The 13,252-nt window shown below is 48.3% G+C and overlaps 3 protein-coding genes across 9 annotated transcripts; 2 read left to right on the top strand and 1 right to left on the bottom strand.

Moving 5' to 3' along the window:
• Nucleotides 1-13: 13 nt before the first annotated feature.
• Nucleotides 14-6,217, top strand: LOC112344351 (DDB1- and CUL4-associated factor homolog 1-like). 2 transcript variants are annotated; one of them, XM_024668874.1, is made up of 14 exons: nucleotides 14-264; nucleotides 357-438; nucleotides 492-605; nucleotides 663-817; nucleotides 884-1,499; nucleotides 1,550-1,638; nucleotides 1,695-2,121; nucleotides 2,173-2,745; nucleotides 2,795-2,977; nucleotides 3,028-3,459; nucleotides 3,508-3,615; nucleotides 3,669-3,784; nucleotides 3,842-5,372; nucleotides 5,438-6,217. In XM_024668874.1, exons 1-14 carry the CDS (start codon nucleotides 38-40, stop codon nucleotides 6,116-6,118), a joined length of 5,334 nt encoding a protein of 1,777 aa, XP_024524642.1. In that variant the 5' UTR covers nucleotides 14-37; the 3' UTR covers nucleotides 6,119-6,217. The 2 variants fall into 2 exon arrangements, with proteins under 2 accessions (XP_024524642.1, XP_024524641.1); XM_024668873.1 differs by having other exon boundaries at nucleotides 881-1,499.
• Nucleotides 6,218-6,265: 48 nt separating this feature from the next.
• Nucleotides 6,266-9,767, top strand: LOC9655547 (E3 ubiquitin-protein ligase HOS1). 5 transcript variants are annotated; one of them, XM_024668881.1, is made up of 11 exons: nucleotides 6,266-6,375; nucleotides 6,463-6,853; nucleotides 6,919-7,053; nucleotides 7,109-7,275; nucleotides 7,332-7,721; nucleotides 7,777-7,935; nucleotides 7,987-8,475; nucleotides 8,534-8,659; nucleotides 8,710-9,162; nucleotides 9,227-9,250; nucleotides 9,329-9,767. In XM_024668881.1, exons 1-9 carry the CDS (start codon nucleotides 6,301-6,303, stop codon nucleotides 9,157-9,159), a joined length of 2,382 nt encoding a protein of 793 aa, XP_024524649.1. In that variant the 5' UTR covers nucleotides 6,266-6,300; the 3' UTR covers nucleotides 9,160-9,162; nucleotides 9,227-9,250; nucleotides 9,329-9,767. The 5 variants fall into 5 exon arrangements, 3 of the variants coding, with proteins under 3 accessions (XP_024524649.1, XP_024524648.1, XP_024524647.1); XR_002991659.1 differs by having other exon boundaries at nucleotides 6,267-6,375; nucleotides 8,710-9,250; nucleotides 9,329-9,391; nucleotides 9,454-9,767; XM_024668880.1 differs by having other exon boundaries at nucleotides 9,227-9,767.
• Nucleotides 9,379-12,261, bottom strand: LOC9655546 (probable adenylate kinase 5, chloroplastic). 2 transcript variants are annotated; one of them, XM_002963909.2, is made up of 18 exons: nucleotides 12,055-12,261; nucleotides 11,880-11,975; nucleotides 11,693-11,821; nucleotides 11,505-11,639; nucleotides 11,307-11,453; nucleotides 11,187-11,261; nucleotides 11,054-11,122; nucleotides 10,964-10,993; nucleotides 10,762-10,890; nucleotides 10,676-10,711; nucleotides 10,533-10,613; nucleotides 10,312-10,450; nucleotides 10,168-10,247; nucleotides 10,037-10,102; nucleotides 9,937-9,966; nucleotides 9,769-9,878; nucleotides 9,573-9,710; nucleotides 9,379-9,516 (listed from the first exon to the last, which is right to left on the bottom strand). In XM_002963909.2, the coding sequence occupies exons 1-18, from the start codon at nucleotides 12,244-12,246 to the stop codon at nucleotides 9,471-9,473; spliced, it is 1,728 nt and encodes a 575-aa protein (XP_002963955.1). In that variant the 5' UTR covers nucleotides 12,247-12,261; the 3' UTR covers nucleotides 9,379-9,470. The 2 variants fall into 2 exon arrangements, with proteins under 2 accessions (XP_002963955.1, XP_024524655.1); XM_024668887.1 differs by having other exon boundaries at nucleotides 11,187-11,252.
• Nucleotides 12,262-13,252: the final 991 nt, after the last annotated feature.

The raw sequence follows: 13,252 nt of genomic DNA, 5'->3' as shown, positions 1-13,252 counted from the left end.
CAGGAGGAGAAAGCAAGTGTAAGAGCGGAGCTAGGCTATGGCGGAGGGAGAGGAGGTTTTAGGGCCGGGAGCTGGGATGCTGTTCTTGGATGAGGAAGGGGTGGGGCAGGCATTCTTGCAGAGCTTCGGGAGCGACAGCCCCGGGCGGGATCACGTCGTGGAGGAGGCGCACAAGCTAATGCGGGGGATCTTAGACTCCCGGCCCAATCCCCCCGCGGCGCTTGTGAGCAAGCTAGCCGCGATCCTCGAGCAGGAGGAGACGAGGTATGTGGAGGGAAAATCTCCAGCGTTCCAGGCTCTCTCTAGGGCAATCGAGGAAATTCAATCGGTAATGTTTTTCTTTGGCTTCTCTCCAGGTTCCAGCTCAAGCTTGGGGCGTCGGAAACTACACTCTCGCGATCGTCTCACACTATAGGGAGGCTTTTGGTCATGATCAAAGTAAGCTCAATGGTTTTTATTTTTTTTCCTGCTCATTTCTTCTCCATCTCCAGGAAGATGAGTATTTCATTGATACAATTTCGGGTATTCTGCTAAGGGAGAATGATCCATTGCCTCTCCGGGCTGCTGCCGCTAGACTACTACTTATTTGCGTGTCTTGCTGGATGGTGAGTTCTTATTCTACATCAGATATAGAAGCTAACAAAATTTTCCTTTTTATGCAGTATTCCTATTCCTTCGAAGATTTGCTACTCTCCTTGATTAAGCAGCTTGTGACGGAAGAACTAGATAGGCCATGCGTGTTCACAAATAAGAAGCCGAGTGATGGCGAAATATTAAGGACTTTTGCTATTGGGCTTTTTTCATGTGCCCTCTCCGGGTAAGATTTTTTCTTTTCTTCCTTTCTTATATGACTTTGGAGCTTAAAAAACTGTTTTGGCAGCAGTCAGGAAGTTGCGGAAGAAATTCTTGCCACTGGCCTTCCTGCGAAATTCATGCGTTACTTACGAGTATGGACCTTTGGTGACTCGGTTAAACCTGACCATGGCAACGGTGGTGTAGCTAACGGCCACAAAGAAGGTCGAATACGGCCTCGGCAACATGTCGATGCTGCTACACTCGACAAACGAGTAACGAATTTTGAAGGTGGCAGCGGTGAAAGTTCAGGGAGACAGATTGTAGAAGATATGGTTGACGGTATACCTGAGGAGAAACCTCGTAAGAAAGACTTTCCGGAAGGTAAAATCAGAGGCAACCACGATGATGAGAGTTTAAGAGTGCCGGAGGTACGTGATCGAGGTGGGGGGAAAAGTCGGGGGAAAACGAAGCTGTCCGACAGTGGTACAGATGAGAAGCATGTCAGAAAGGAGAAAGCTAGGACGCAGGTCAGCACGAATGAAGATGTGAAAATATACATGGCTGGGAAGGTAGATGTTTCGGTGTTTGCCAGGAGAGCGGTCTCTGCTGCGCAGGCAGAAGCTAAAGGGGCAAATGCTTCCGACGAGGCGATCAAGGCCGCCGGAGATGCGGCTGCCGAACTTGTGAGGGCCGCAGCACTTGAGGTAGAACTTACGTCCTTTCATAAGACATTTTCTTAGAGACTGTTTTACAGGTACTTGTTACAACTGAAGACGAAGCATCTGTGTTGGCTGCTGCAGAGGCTGCAGCGGCAACAGTTGTAGATGCGGCCGGGGTTGTCAGGTTTGTTTTCTTCCGTTTCCTTTTTTTTTTCTCTTATGTCTGTTAGGAATTTCCAGGTTGGAATCTTCCTTGAAAGAGAGGGCCAAGCCAAAGGAGATGGAGCCAAAAATCCAGGAAGGTGAAAAGGATGAAACAGAACATATTCGGGATCCGAAAAGCTTGAACTTCTTGAAAGCGCAATACTGCGTGCAATGCTTGGAGAAGCTTGGAGAGTATATCGACATACTGGGACCTATACTGCAAGAGAGAGGTGTTGAAGTTTGCCTTGAGTTGCTGAGGAGATATGCCCGCCCTGGGGAAAGTGTTGAAGCGCTGGCCATGGCTGCAGATGTTTTAAGGCTGGTTTGTGCACTCGCTTCTCATCGAAAGTTTGCCACACTATTCGTTGATTTGGGAGGTATACAGCAGCTTCTCTCGATTCCACGAGTTCCGCAACATTATACTGGTGTCTCTTTGTGCCTTTTCGCTATTGCTTCTTTACAGGTATGGAAACTTTTAGCACCATCTCTCATTTAACGTTTAACTGTATTGCAGGGTGTTATGGAGAGAGTCTGTGCTTTGTCTCCGACAGTTATACATGACTTGGTGGCGCTAGCATTTCAGCTGCTAGAATGCCCCAAAGATACGCCACGACGAAACGCTGCTCTATTCTTTGGTTCATCGTTCGTTTTTCGAGCTATCATCGATGCTTTTGAAAGCCAAAACGGCCTCCGAACGTTTTTAAACCTTTTACGGGATACGGTCGCTATAAGATCTGGTGGAAATCTACGTAGCGATCGTGGTTCTTCTGCGGAAGTGCTAACTTCCACTGACAAGCAAATCACTTATCACACTTGTGTTGCGCTGAGACAGTACTTCAGAGCTAGCTTTCTGCTCTGGGTGGACTCTTTGAAGCCTTGCAAGAGCCATCGCGGAGCTTCTCGCAACTCAAATCACAGTAGGGACTCCTACAAACCGATTGACGTGAGCAATGAAGCTACAGAGGCGGTCATACAGCAACTGTGGCGTGATAAAAAGCTCGCTGCTCAATTTGTTAAAATCAAATGGCCCGCATTGGAGAAGTTTATCAGCCAGAATGGACACATATATCTACTCGAGCTAGCTCAGGTACTCATGGTATTGTAGGTGGAAAATGATTTCATTTTGTTTCTTTCAGGCTGCGCCAGGGGAAAAATACCTGCACGAAAGTGCTCTACATGCTCTTGCGGTTTTGCAAATCGTGACTCTAGTGCCAGGTTATCGGAGAGTGGTGGTCGGTTCTGTCTTGAGCAATGGACGTTCTGGAATGTCAGTTCTTCTAGATGCAGCTAGTGGAGCCGCTTTTGTAGACCAGCCAGAGGTAATATGCATTCCTACTGTTGTTTTTTAATCGAGCTCGTACCTATGCAGGTTATACAAACTGCTTTGTTAATTCTGGTAAATCTTGTATGTCCGCCTCCTGCATTTTCAAGTCGCTCCGCGCCTGGTGGTGCTAGTGCAACACCTGCGCCAGTTTCAGACACGAAAGATAGGCAAAGAGGAGACGACAGAACTGATAACGGAGCCGGGACATCTCTCTCATTGTCTTCACCTCTAGTTGGTGACACGAGGATATCGTTAGGACCAGGATCTGGAGGGCCTGGACTAGCAGCATCTATGGAGCAAGGCTATCGGTTTGCTCGTGAAGCAGTGCGAGCTAATAACGGCATCAAAGTTCTTTTGCACTTGCTGTATCCGCGAACAGTTTTGCCACCCTCCGCTCACATTCGTGCCCTTGCCTGTCGGGTGCTACTGGGACTGGCCCGGGACGAAGCCATTGCTCAAATCCTCACGAAGTTACAAGTAAGTTCTCTATAGTTCTTTGTTTCTTACCACCTCTATTCGCTGCAGGTTGGGAAACTTTTGTCAGAACTTCTGAGGGATGGATCACAAGCAAATCGTGCAGGACAAGACAGATGGCAAACTGAATTAAGTCAGGCCGCCTTGGACTTGATAGGGGTAAGTTAGATTCCAACTCCGTTGTGCTTGTACTCACTTCGTGGTGACGGCAGATTGTGACAAATGCAGGTCGAGCTAGCACTGTCGCAAGTGAGGCAGCGGCGCCTACATTGCGACGAATAGAGAGGGCTGCTATTGCTGCGGCAACACCGATAAATTATCACTCCAGGTAAGTGATCACCTTCTTATTTCCAATTTCAGTTGACTGTATATCTCGTGTTCACAGGGAGCTTTTACAGCTTATCCACGAGCATCTTCTAGCTTCTGGGTTCACAAGCACAGCTTTAACGCTGCTCAAAGAAGCTCAACTGGCGCCTTTGAATCCCTTGTTGCCAGCGGCATCACTTCCAAGTTCATCCACTGCCCAAGAAGTTCTCACTGATCAAAAGGTGGAGATGCAATGGCCAAGCGGTCGGTTAAACGGTGGTACATTTCTGGCCAACAAGCAGGGCAGCGATGACGACAGACAAAATTTTGATTGTTCGAGGAGGCGGCTAGCCTTGACTCCTAGAAAAACAGGTGCTGGTAAAGAAGGGGTTACATTAGAGGGACAGGACACACATGCAACGGGGACTAGATTGAATACTACCGAGGACAGCACGTCAAGAACGCCGGTGCTGCCAAAGAGCTCACTCAAACGCAAGTTAAGCGATAAGGATGCATCGCCAAACAAGAGGCCATACCTCTCCACTAACGGCGCTGCTCCGGCAATGCTTACTACTCCACAGGTGCGGTTTAAGACCACCGACAACACTTGTGAGACTCCCTTAACGACAACTCCAGCTCTTCAAGATTTGGGAGCCAAGGCCTCGGAGAAGCTCGACGATTTTCCAGAGCCCTCGAGCTTTACGACTCCGGCCGTCCACGGCTCGCATCCAAATCTACTCGTGGAGCACAACGCGAACGAGCGAGCAACGCTAGACAGCCTCGTGGTGCAGTACCTCAAGCACCAACACCGCCAGTGTCCGGCTCCAATAACCACGTTGCCGCCGCTCTCGTTACTTCATCCTCACGTCTGCCCGGAGGCCAGCAGAACTCTCTACGCCTCGTATAACACTTCTACAAGGCTCGGCACGAGAGAGATCAACCCACCTTACGGTGGCATGCACGGGCGACGGCACAACAGGCACTTCATCTACAGCAGGTTCCGGCTAGTCCGTGTGAGCCGAGACGAGGACGCAAGGATACTTACGTGCGGAACGTTTGTGCTGGGCCAAACCGGATGTTTTGCTGCCGGTTGTCACGGCGGAAACATCGTGCTGTTTGATGCAAACAACGGAACCACGCTCGAGAGACACGGCTGCCACTTGACCCCAGTAACAAGCCTACAATCGGCCCCGCATTCGATATCAGGTGACTCCGGCTCGGGACAGCTCCTCCTTTCGTCGTCAACCTCGGATGTCAAGCTTTGGAACTCGGCAGGCTTGACACCAGGCCCGCTTCACACCTTTGACAACTGCAAGTCGGCTCGGTTTAATCACGCTGGGACGATGATCGGTGTCACGAGATCGGGGCAACACGCCAAGGAAGTGATGCTCTATGATGTAAATAACTACACATTATCGCACACACTCACGGACGCTTCAATCACGACTCCAGTCCGCGGCCAGTTTCCGTCTCAGATCCACTTCAGTCCTTCCGACATCATGGTTCTCTGGAATGGTGTCCTGTGGGATCACCGCATCCCTGGAGCCGTCCACCGGTTCGATCAGTTCACGGACTACTGCGGTGGTGGCTTCCATCCGGCTGGAAACGAGGTGAGCCTTTAGTGTTGTTTCTAGCTCGTGCTGAGTCTAAAGGTTTGGTTTTGGATCTTTTCCAGGTTATCATCAACTCGGAAGTATGGGACCTTCGAACTTTCAAGCTGCTGAGAAGCGTGCCGTCGCTGGACCAGACAGTTCTTACGTTCAACCCGCGAGGGGACGTGATCTACGCGACTCTCCGGCGCAACACGGACGAGGTGGGTATGGCCTTGAACTCGAAGCGAGCCCGGCACCCTCTCTTCTCGGCGTTCCGGACCATCGACGCGGTGGACTACTCGGACATCGCCACGACGCAGGTGGACCGCTGCGTGCTCGACTTGGCCACCGAGAACAGCGAGTCGGTGATCGGGGTGGTGGCAATGGAGCCCAACCAGGTGATGGACTCGTACGTGAAGTTCTACGAGGTTGGAAGGAGGAGACCCACGGACGATGATTCCGACCCGGACGATGGCATGGACACGGACGAGGAGAACGAGATGGATGGAGACGATGACGAGGAGGACGACGATGACGACGATGGCCCCCGGCTGCTCTCACCCGGATCGTCGGAAGATGGCGAGGAGGACGAGGAGCAACTGGAGCTGGATCTGAGCGACGAGGATGCTGATATCTCGGCCAATGGGATCTTCGAGTTTCTATCCGAGCCGGACGACAATGGCGATCGCAGCTCGTATGATGAAGAGAGCGACGATGGCGATTTTGGCGATCAATCGCCCGAGTTCTCTTTGCTGGATTTTTGATCGCTAGAGTGGAGAGATGTTTGTTATCTCTTCTACAGGAACTGCTCTAACGGATAATGTGAAGATCTCAAGTCCGTACGGGGGTGTACGGAAGGTCTATAGGTTTGGCACTGTGTTGTATCCAGCCGTCGGATACCAACGGTTGGGATTGGTTGAAATTTTAGAGTCTAGGGTTTTTGGTGATGGAGGACGCGCCCACGCGCTACGGCAATGGCGATTCTTCCTCGTCGCGGGGCGGCGGCGATTCTCGGAAACAGGTGTGCTGTGTGTGTTCTTGCGGGCAAATTTCGGGAGATTTTGCGAGGGAATGTGGCCGGAGGTGATGGAGATTGTGGGTTGTGCAGGCTGTGCTGGAGCGGCTGGCGGGGCTGGAGCCCTGGGATCTGTGTAGCGAGGCCAAGGTGGAGAAATGCAGGGCTACCAGGGATTTGAGGAGCTGTGGGAGAACCGTGCAGCATCTCCTCACGTCTTGCGGCCACGCGTGCCTGTGCCTGGAATGCTGCCACCGCTGCGACATTTGCCCGATCTGCCGGATGCCAATTCCGAGAAGTGGGGAGGTCCTCAAGCTCCGCCTCTACGACGAATGCGTGGATGCTGGGCTCCTCCCTTTCTTCCAGGAGGAAGAGTTTCAAGAGAAAGAAGAAGACGGGCCTTACTGGACGCTGGATGCCTGGAGACTTTGCTCCTTCTTTGACATCGCGGTGGAGAACAGCATGGCATCCTTGGTTTGTCACTGTATCCTTTTTCGACGTGCTGTTTTTTCGATTCGTTTTGTTTGTTCTTCCTTGACAAGTGGCCAGATGTGACCGACGTTTGCATGGACGAAGCTGCGATTTCAAGTGATCCTGTCATCTCTATGCTTCTTGATGGATCTGTTGTGAAGGAGTGGTGCAAGAGAACGTTCCTCACGACAGTGAGAAAGCTACGCGATATATGTAACTGTTTTCTTTCCTCCTTTTCTGCTCACTAGCTCACTTGTCATCGTTTCAGATAATTCCAAGCCAACACAAAGCAAAGCCGATGCTTTAGACAGGCATGGGAAGAGACTACAGGGGTTGTGCTACGTACTGGATGCACTTGAGGCACCACTTACTGCTAGTTCGGCATCTCTAGTGGAGTTGCAGCAGCTTTTAGAAAGCGTTAGGATAGTGATCCAGGTACGAGCTGATATTCTCTACTGGTGTTTTACTAATTGCTGGAAGCTTTGTTCCAGCATTTGGATCTGATGACATGGTGCATACGGCAAAAGTTCCTTGATAATGTTCCGAGCTGCTTTACGAGCATTGCTCACTGGAAGGTTGCCTTTCAAGAACGAAAATGGGCTGCAAACGATAGAGTATGGCCAGAGTACATGGCCAACACTGGACGGCTGGGACCAAAACCTGCGGGCGCACTCTTCATCGAAGACGCTTTGAGCGTCGGTCTTGGAAAGGACGACGGCGATTCGAGCAACTTGATGCTTGATCTCGGATCATTGAAGCATGGAAACGTCGCTACGTATCAGGCACCTGACAGTGACTATCCTCCAGAAAGTACTCGTGCAGCGGTTGACGCTCTTTTTCTGGAAGGAAGCTCTGATCTCTTCTTCGCCAAAAAGGCAATCGTATCCTTCTGCAATTGTTTTATTACGTTTTCTCTGTTGTCCTTAACACAGCCAGTTTCTCTATTACTTGTTTGATCGGCACTGGACGTGTCCCGAGCTTCAATGGAGACATGTCATCGAAGATTACGTCATGACCTTCTCGATACCAAGACAGTCAATGCTGGAGTCCTTCGTTTTCTACCTTCTTGACAACAAAAGTGATGAGGCATTACAGGTAAGGTCTTGGCAGCGGTTAACAATACTTGTATTGATGCACTTATTTCAGGAGGCCTGTCGCTGGATCCCAGAGATTGTTAGTCCGAGTCTACATCCAAAAGTTTCTCTCGTTTTGCTGGAGAGAGGAAGGCCTGATGCAGCCTTGCCGGTTCTACAATCAACTGGTCGGTTTAGGCCACGCGAGGAAATATTGACACCGCTACCACTGTCCGAGGCGGTGACGGTTGTCAGAGTGTTGCTTGAATGCAGCATGCTAAGTGAAGCTTACCTCTACCAACAATCACATGTCAAGGCTATCCGAACTAACATCAAGCAGCAGAAAGACGAAGATGTAGTTGCCAGGGACTGGATACAGGAATTGGACGTTTTGTTAGGGGAGTTATGCTTTATCTGCATAAGGAAGAACTGCATGGTAAAGGTGTTGGAGCTCCCTTGGAAGCTGGACGAGGAGAAAGTTCTGAGGAAATGTCTTCTCGAGCAGGCGATGGAGGATCCATCATCGTCCTCTGGAAGTCTTCTGGCCGCTTTCTATCTTCAGGTACGTTTTTATGCAGCTGTTGAGTTTCCTAACTTCTTTTGCTTTTTTCTTCTTCCAGCGGTGCCGTTTCTCAGAAGCCTATGCAGTCCATAGGCGCTTGCTCAGCCTTGAGCGGCAATATATAATGGAGAACATGAGCACAGACGTGGTGCAAAGGATATGTGAGCAGCGAACAAAACTGATGGTACGTCGTACTTCTGTTCCTGACTCTCTAATATGCGTTGTGTTGTGCAGGAAAAATCGCTGGAGATTCTCCCGGAAGTGGAGCGTGAGCAGCTAATGAACGCTACGGAGGACGGCCGGCTCGACAACATGGACTTTGATCCATCACAGGCGGCAGAAGCAACCTCGCGCGTAGAGGAATTCAGCTTTCGGCAGCTTCCAACGCTCCCTTCGAGCATGCCCCTCACCAGCACAATACCAGAAACTCCAGGCTTCAGACAACGACCGACGACGCCCGCCAAGAGTCCCGTGTTGTCGCCGCTGAGATCTCCGTTTCTGTCAGCGGCCAACAAGCCCGGAGGACTCGTGACCCCGGGAATGAGTCCGCTGCTCGGTAAGCGCTTGAGATACAACACTGACGCGAGCTTTTATGGGCAGACCATTACTGACTTTGAAGCTGCTCCTCGAGAGCATGTCCCTGCCAACGAAGACCGCAGCCACGCCATGGTTGTCTCCTGGTAGCTGGTAAACATGTCTAATTTTGCTAATGTTTTGAAAATCTGGAGCTTCCTCCAATTGCTTCTGCAAGGCATTCATTCGTTGTTTTCTTCGGGTACGCATATTTTCTAGTTTCTCTTCGCAAGTTTCTCACGAGGAGCAAGCTTTCTTTCCTTCGTGTTTTTTGCGGTAGTAATTCTCCAGAGCGCCGCCACACCCCCGTTTTGGGATGACACGAGTGGAAGAAATATGATAGGTACTTGGAATTAAGCAAGTGCTTTGTTTCTTATCTTCGTCCTCACTCTCTCTCTCTCTCAGTGAAACGCTTGCTCTTGTTAGATTCCGAAGAAGGACCAGATGCTTTTGGTTTTGCTTGCCTCTCTGGATCACAACCAGCATTCCTTGTGAGGAAGAAGTCACGAGCAACGAAAACTTACTTCGATCGCCCGGCAAAGACGTCTTGCAGCTCTGTCGGGGTGGGGCGGCCTGGGAATGTTGCTTCCTGGATGTATGTCTCACTGCTGTAGCCTGTGTCGATTCGCTTGTGGACTTCGTAGGGGCCAGGATACTTCATCCTGCAAGATCAAACAATTTTTTTTCAATGGAGGAATTCGAGCTTGCTCTCTCGCTCACCTGAGCGCTCCCATGATTGGATAGAACGTTCCAGCTCTGTAGAGAAGCCTGAAAGAGTAGCAAACGAAGAAAGAGTCTGAAAACTCCATCCTTTGCTCTCTCCCAATCACCTAGGAAAATCAAAGACAACGGAACTTACTTTCTTATACATTCCAAGCTATAGTTTACCTGCATCACTCCTCCGGCGCCTGGAACGTCCTGCAAGCACAAAAGAAAACGATTACTTGTGAGTTTTAGTTTCCATAATGTTCTAACTTGAGTTCGTCACCTTGAGCTGCGGATTGACGAGAATAACTGGTCTGTCTCCGGCTGCTTGCACCATTGCTTGTAAATCCTGTAACAATAGAAAACTCTCTTTGAAATGAACAAACAAGGAGATAATCAACACACGACTTTCACCTCTATGATGCAATTTCCGACGGCATTTTGCGGAGCCATGAGGATGAACATGTCATCCGTTTCGGATACATCGCTTGCAGCTGACAGAGAGAGATCAGTACATCCATCGATCCAAAAAACAAAAAGCATTCATGACTTTGGCACCTATTGCACCAATGTTGACAAACGTTCCTTTTGCTCCGTAATCGCCCCAGTCCATAACCTCGAGCATCATCCTGGAGCCCGAGAGTTGCAGTGGCATTCCTCTGAAAATCCCTTCTCCCATTGGGCCTTGTACACAAACCTGAAAGAAGTTTAAGCTCGTCAAGTTCTTCCTAGTGAATGAACTGAAAAGAGAAACAATAAGGAATGAAGAAATCAAATACTTTAACTCTTTTCCCATCGTTGGCAAACGTAAATGCAAGCTCTCGCACCAGCTCCAGCAAGGTTCCAGCTCTGTAAACATCCTGCACAAGAGAGCTTGATCATCAAAAGCCAGAACAAAAAGGCTGTGTCTTTTGACAAATACCATCTCAGGATTCAGCTCCGGTATTGTGATTTCAACCTGATTGTAATAAGACTTTATTATGCGAATATATCATCAGCTGAGCAAACCTTGAGCTTGTGAAGGCCGTCTTCAACCGCATTTCTCACGCCTTCGCAGACCTCTGTGTAGAAATACTCGCGGATTTCTCTCGAGTGCGGGATGCTATTTAGTTTAGTCGGCATCCCTCTCCAGCTGTCCTGGAAGTTTGCTCTAGAATGGAGCTCTCAGCTGGAAAGGAAAGCTTCTTAACTTACCGAGTTGAGAAAATACCTGCTTAGGCTTGGATACTTTTGTAGCAGCCTTCAAAGAGGAAAATACGCTGTTTAGAAAGGAACTATGACCGAGAACGAACTAGCCAACCTTGATACGATCGTCCAGAAAGCTACTAATGTCTCCAAAAACCTCGCTCTTGGGTCGATTACCATCAACCTGGCATTACATGCATCAAAGCTTTTCTCTCGAAAAAAGAAAAGATCAATCAATCACCACATACAGTTTTGATGCAGCTCTCGTACACAGACAACACAGAAGCGAGGTTCTCGTGGTAAGTTCGCAAGCGCTCCATTGCCTAGGAAGTTTAGCTATGAAACATTCTTAAAAACAACATCTTTACCTTTTTTTCGGTGTCGTCACTGCGTTGAATCAGCCTCGCGGCAACCTCTGGATCCTCGGGAGGGAAATGCTTGAGGTGGTAAATCTTTCCAGTCACGGGATCGAGCCTTCTTCCGACCACTCGCTCGATCAAGACGTCTTCGGGCACCTGAGAAATTCAGCGTGAAGAACCAAGTCGAAGAAAAGAGGCAATACTTGCCTCCAGTAGTATGAAAAGCTGTGGTCTTATTTTCAGAGCTTCGAGTGCTTGAGCCTGTGATAAACTCCGGGGATATCCATCCAGGAGCCAGCCAGCTTCGCAAACATCTGGTAGCTGCAATCTTTGCTTGACCATCTATGAAAACTTTCGCGAGTGAGAATGAAAGAGAATTATGCGATAGAACTTACCGAGACCACTACATCATCGGGAACAAGTTTGCCTTGATCCATAAACTCCTTGGCCCTCTTCCCATAATCAGTGCCTGCGGCAACTTCCGCTCGTAGCAAATCTCCAGCGGAAATATGGACCAGATTGTACTAGAATTGTCACACACAATGTAAGCTTGCAACACAACTTTCAGTGGATGGATCATACCTTGTCTTTGATCATCTCACATTGCGTGCCCTTGCCTGACGCTGGGGCGCCTGAGATCATAACGTTGAGGCCACCCCCTTGCTTCCGAGCGTAAATCTACACGAGAACGAGCAAATCCATTGACAACCACACACACAAAGCCGATAACAAATCAAGAATTGGATTGAGGCCAGACCACTATCCGAGTGGTCTTCTTTGTGGAGGAGATTGAGACGCTCTTATAGGGAGCATTGGTAATGATCGATTGCCTCTCTTTCCCGGCCGGAGGATGCAAGGACCAGGAGGCCGCGCCACAGCCGGAAGCACCATTGGTGCTCTTGTGGGGCGAGCACGGCGAGCCCAGAACACCAAGCGAGTGCGAAGCCATAGCTTCTTACTTCGGCCAAATGAAAAAGAAAATATTTTAGAAGTAACTTTAACATGATTTCTCGCGGCCACTAGAAAATGACCCAAGAATATGCCTGGACCCTCTGAAAGGTGAAGGATTATCGACACTAGTGGATTATTTATGCCAAATAAAATTGCTACTTCTTAAAAGAGGTGGAATGGAATAGAAGTCACTGTATAAGATGGGATTTAGATGCTTTCGTGTGAAAAGTATCAAATTGAGATTGATCAAATAATAGTTATAATTTATAAAGAATAATAAATCTTTTGCCGAAACTATGTCTAAGGATTATTAGATAATTAAATTGAAAAACCTGTTAAAGAAAATATTAAGCCAAGTAACAACTCTATAATGTAATATTTAGTTTTCACCCTTTACTCTATGGTAAATTACCATTAGTTCCTCAGTTACACAGGTATTTTTGGGATTCCAGCATATTCCTGGGATATATGATTAGGGCACTGAAATGTTAGAGAGAATACTCCACTAGCTTTTTCTAGGACAAATCAAAGGATCATAGTAAATTTTGGCTATGGTATGCAATCTCTCAAGTCCAGTCATTTATAGGTTATTGGCATAGAAACATAATGACTATTGACATAGTTGATATCCTTGCTTTGAATTTGCCTTTGGTGAGAGATATCTCTAATAATGCCACTCTCCCCATCTAATCATCCTTCACAAACTTTTATATTCTCACCTATCCCATCCCACTACATTCATGTCTACCACATTTTTCAACTTTTTTTAGCAGTCTTCAAAGTTTGTAGTGCCTTTTTCATCACCCTCTCATGATTTAAAAATATATATTTAAAGATTTAGGTTAAGTCACATTCACAGCCAAAGCTATAAATTCCCATAGTTGTTAAAAACCTGGTGGATTGTAATGTCATTAATTTTTTACAATTCAACTTAACAACATCATCATGATACTCCTCTCATGTTAACCCATATTTTTAGAAAGTTGGGATCAAGAAATTACAAG

The sequence above is a fragment of the Selaginella moellendorffii genome, unplaced genomic scaffold (assembly GCF_000143415.4).
Source record: "Selaginella moellendorffii unplaced genomic scaffold, v1.0 SELMOscaffold_4, whole genome shotgun sequence".
Lineage (NCBI taxonomy): Eukaryota > Viridiplantae > Streptophyta > Lycopodiopsida > Selaginellales > Selaginellaceae > Selaginella > Selaginella moellendorffii.
This window is presented reverse-complemented; position numbering and strand designations above follow the sequence as displayed.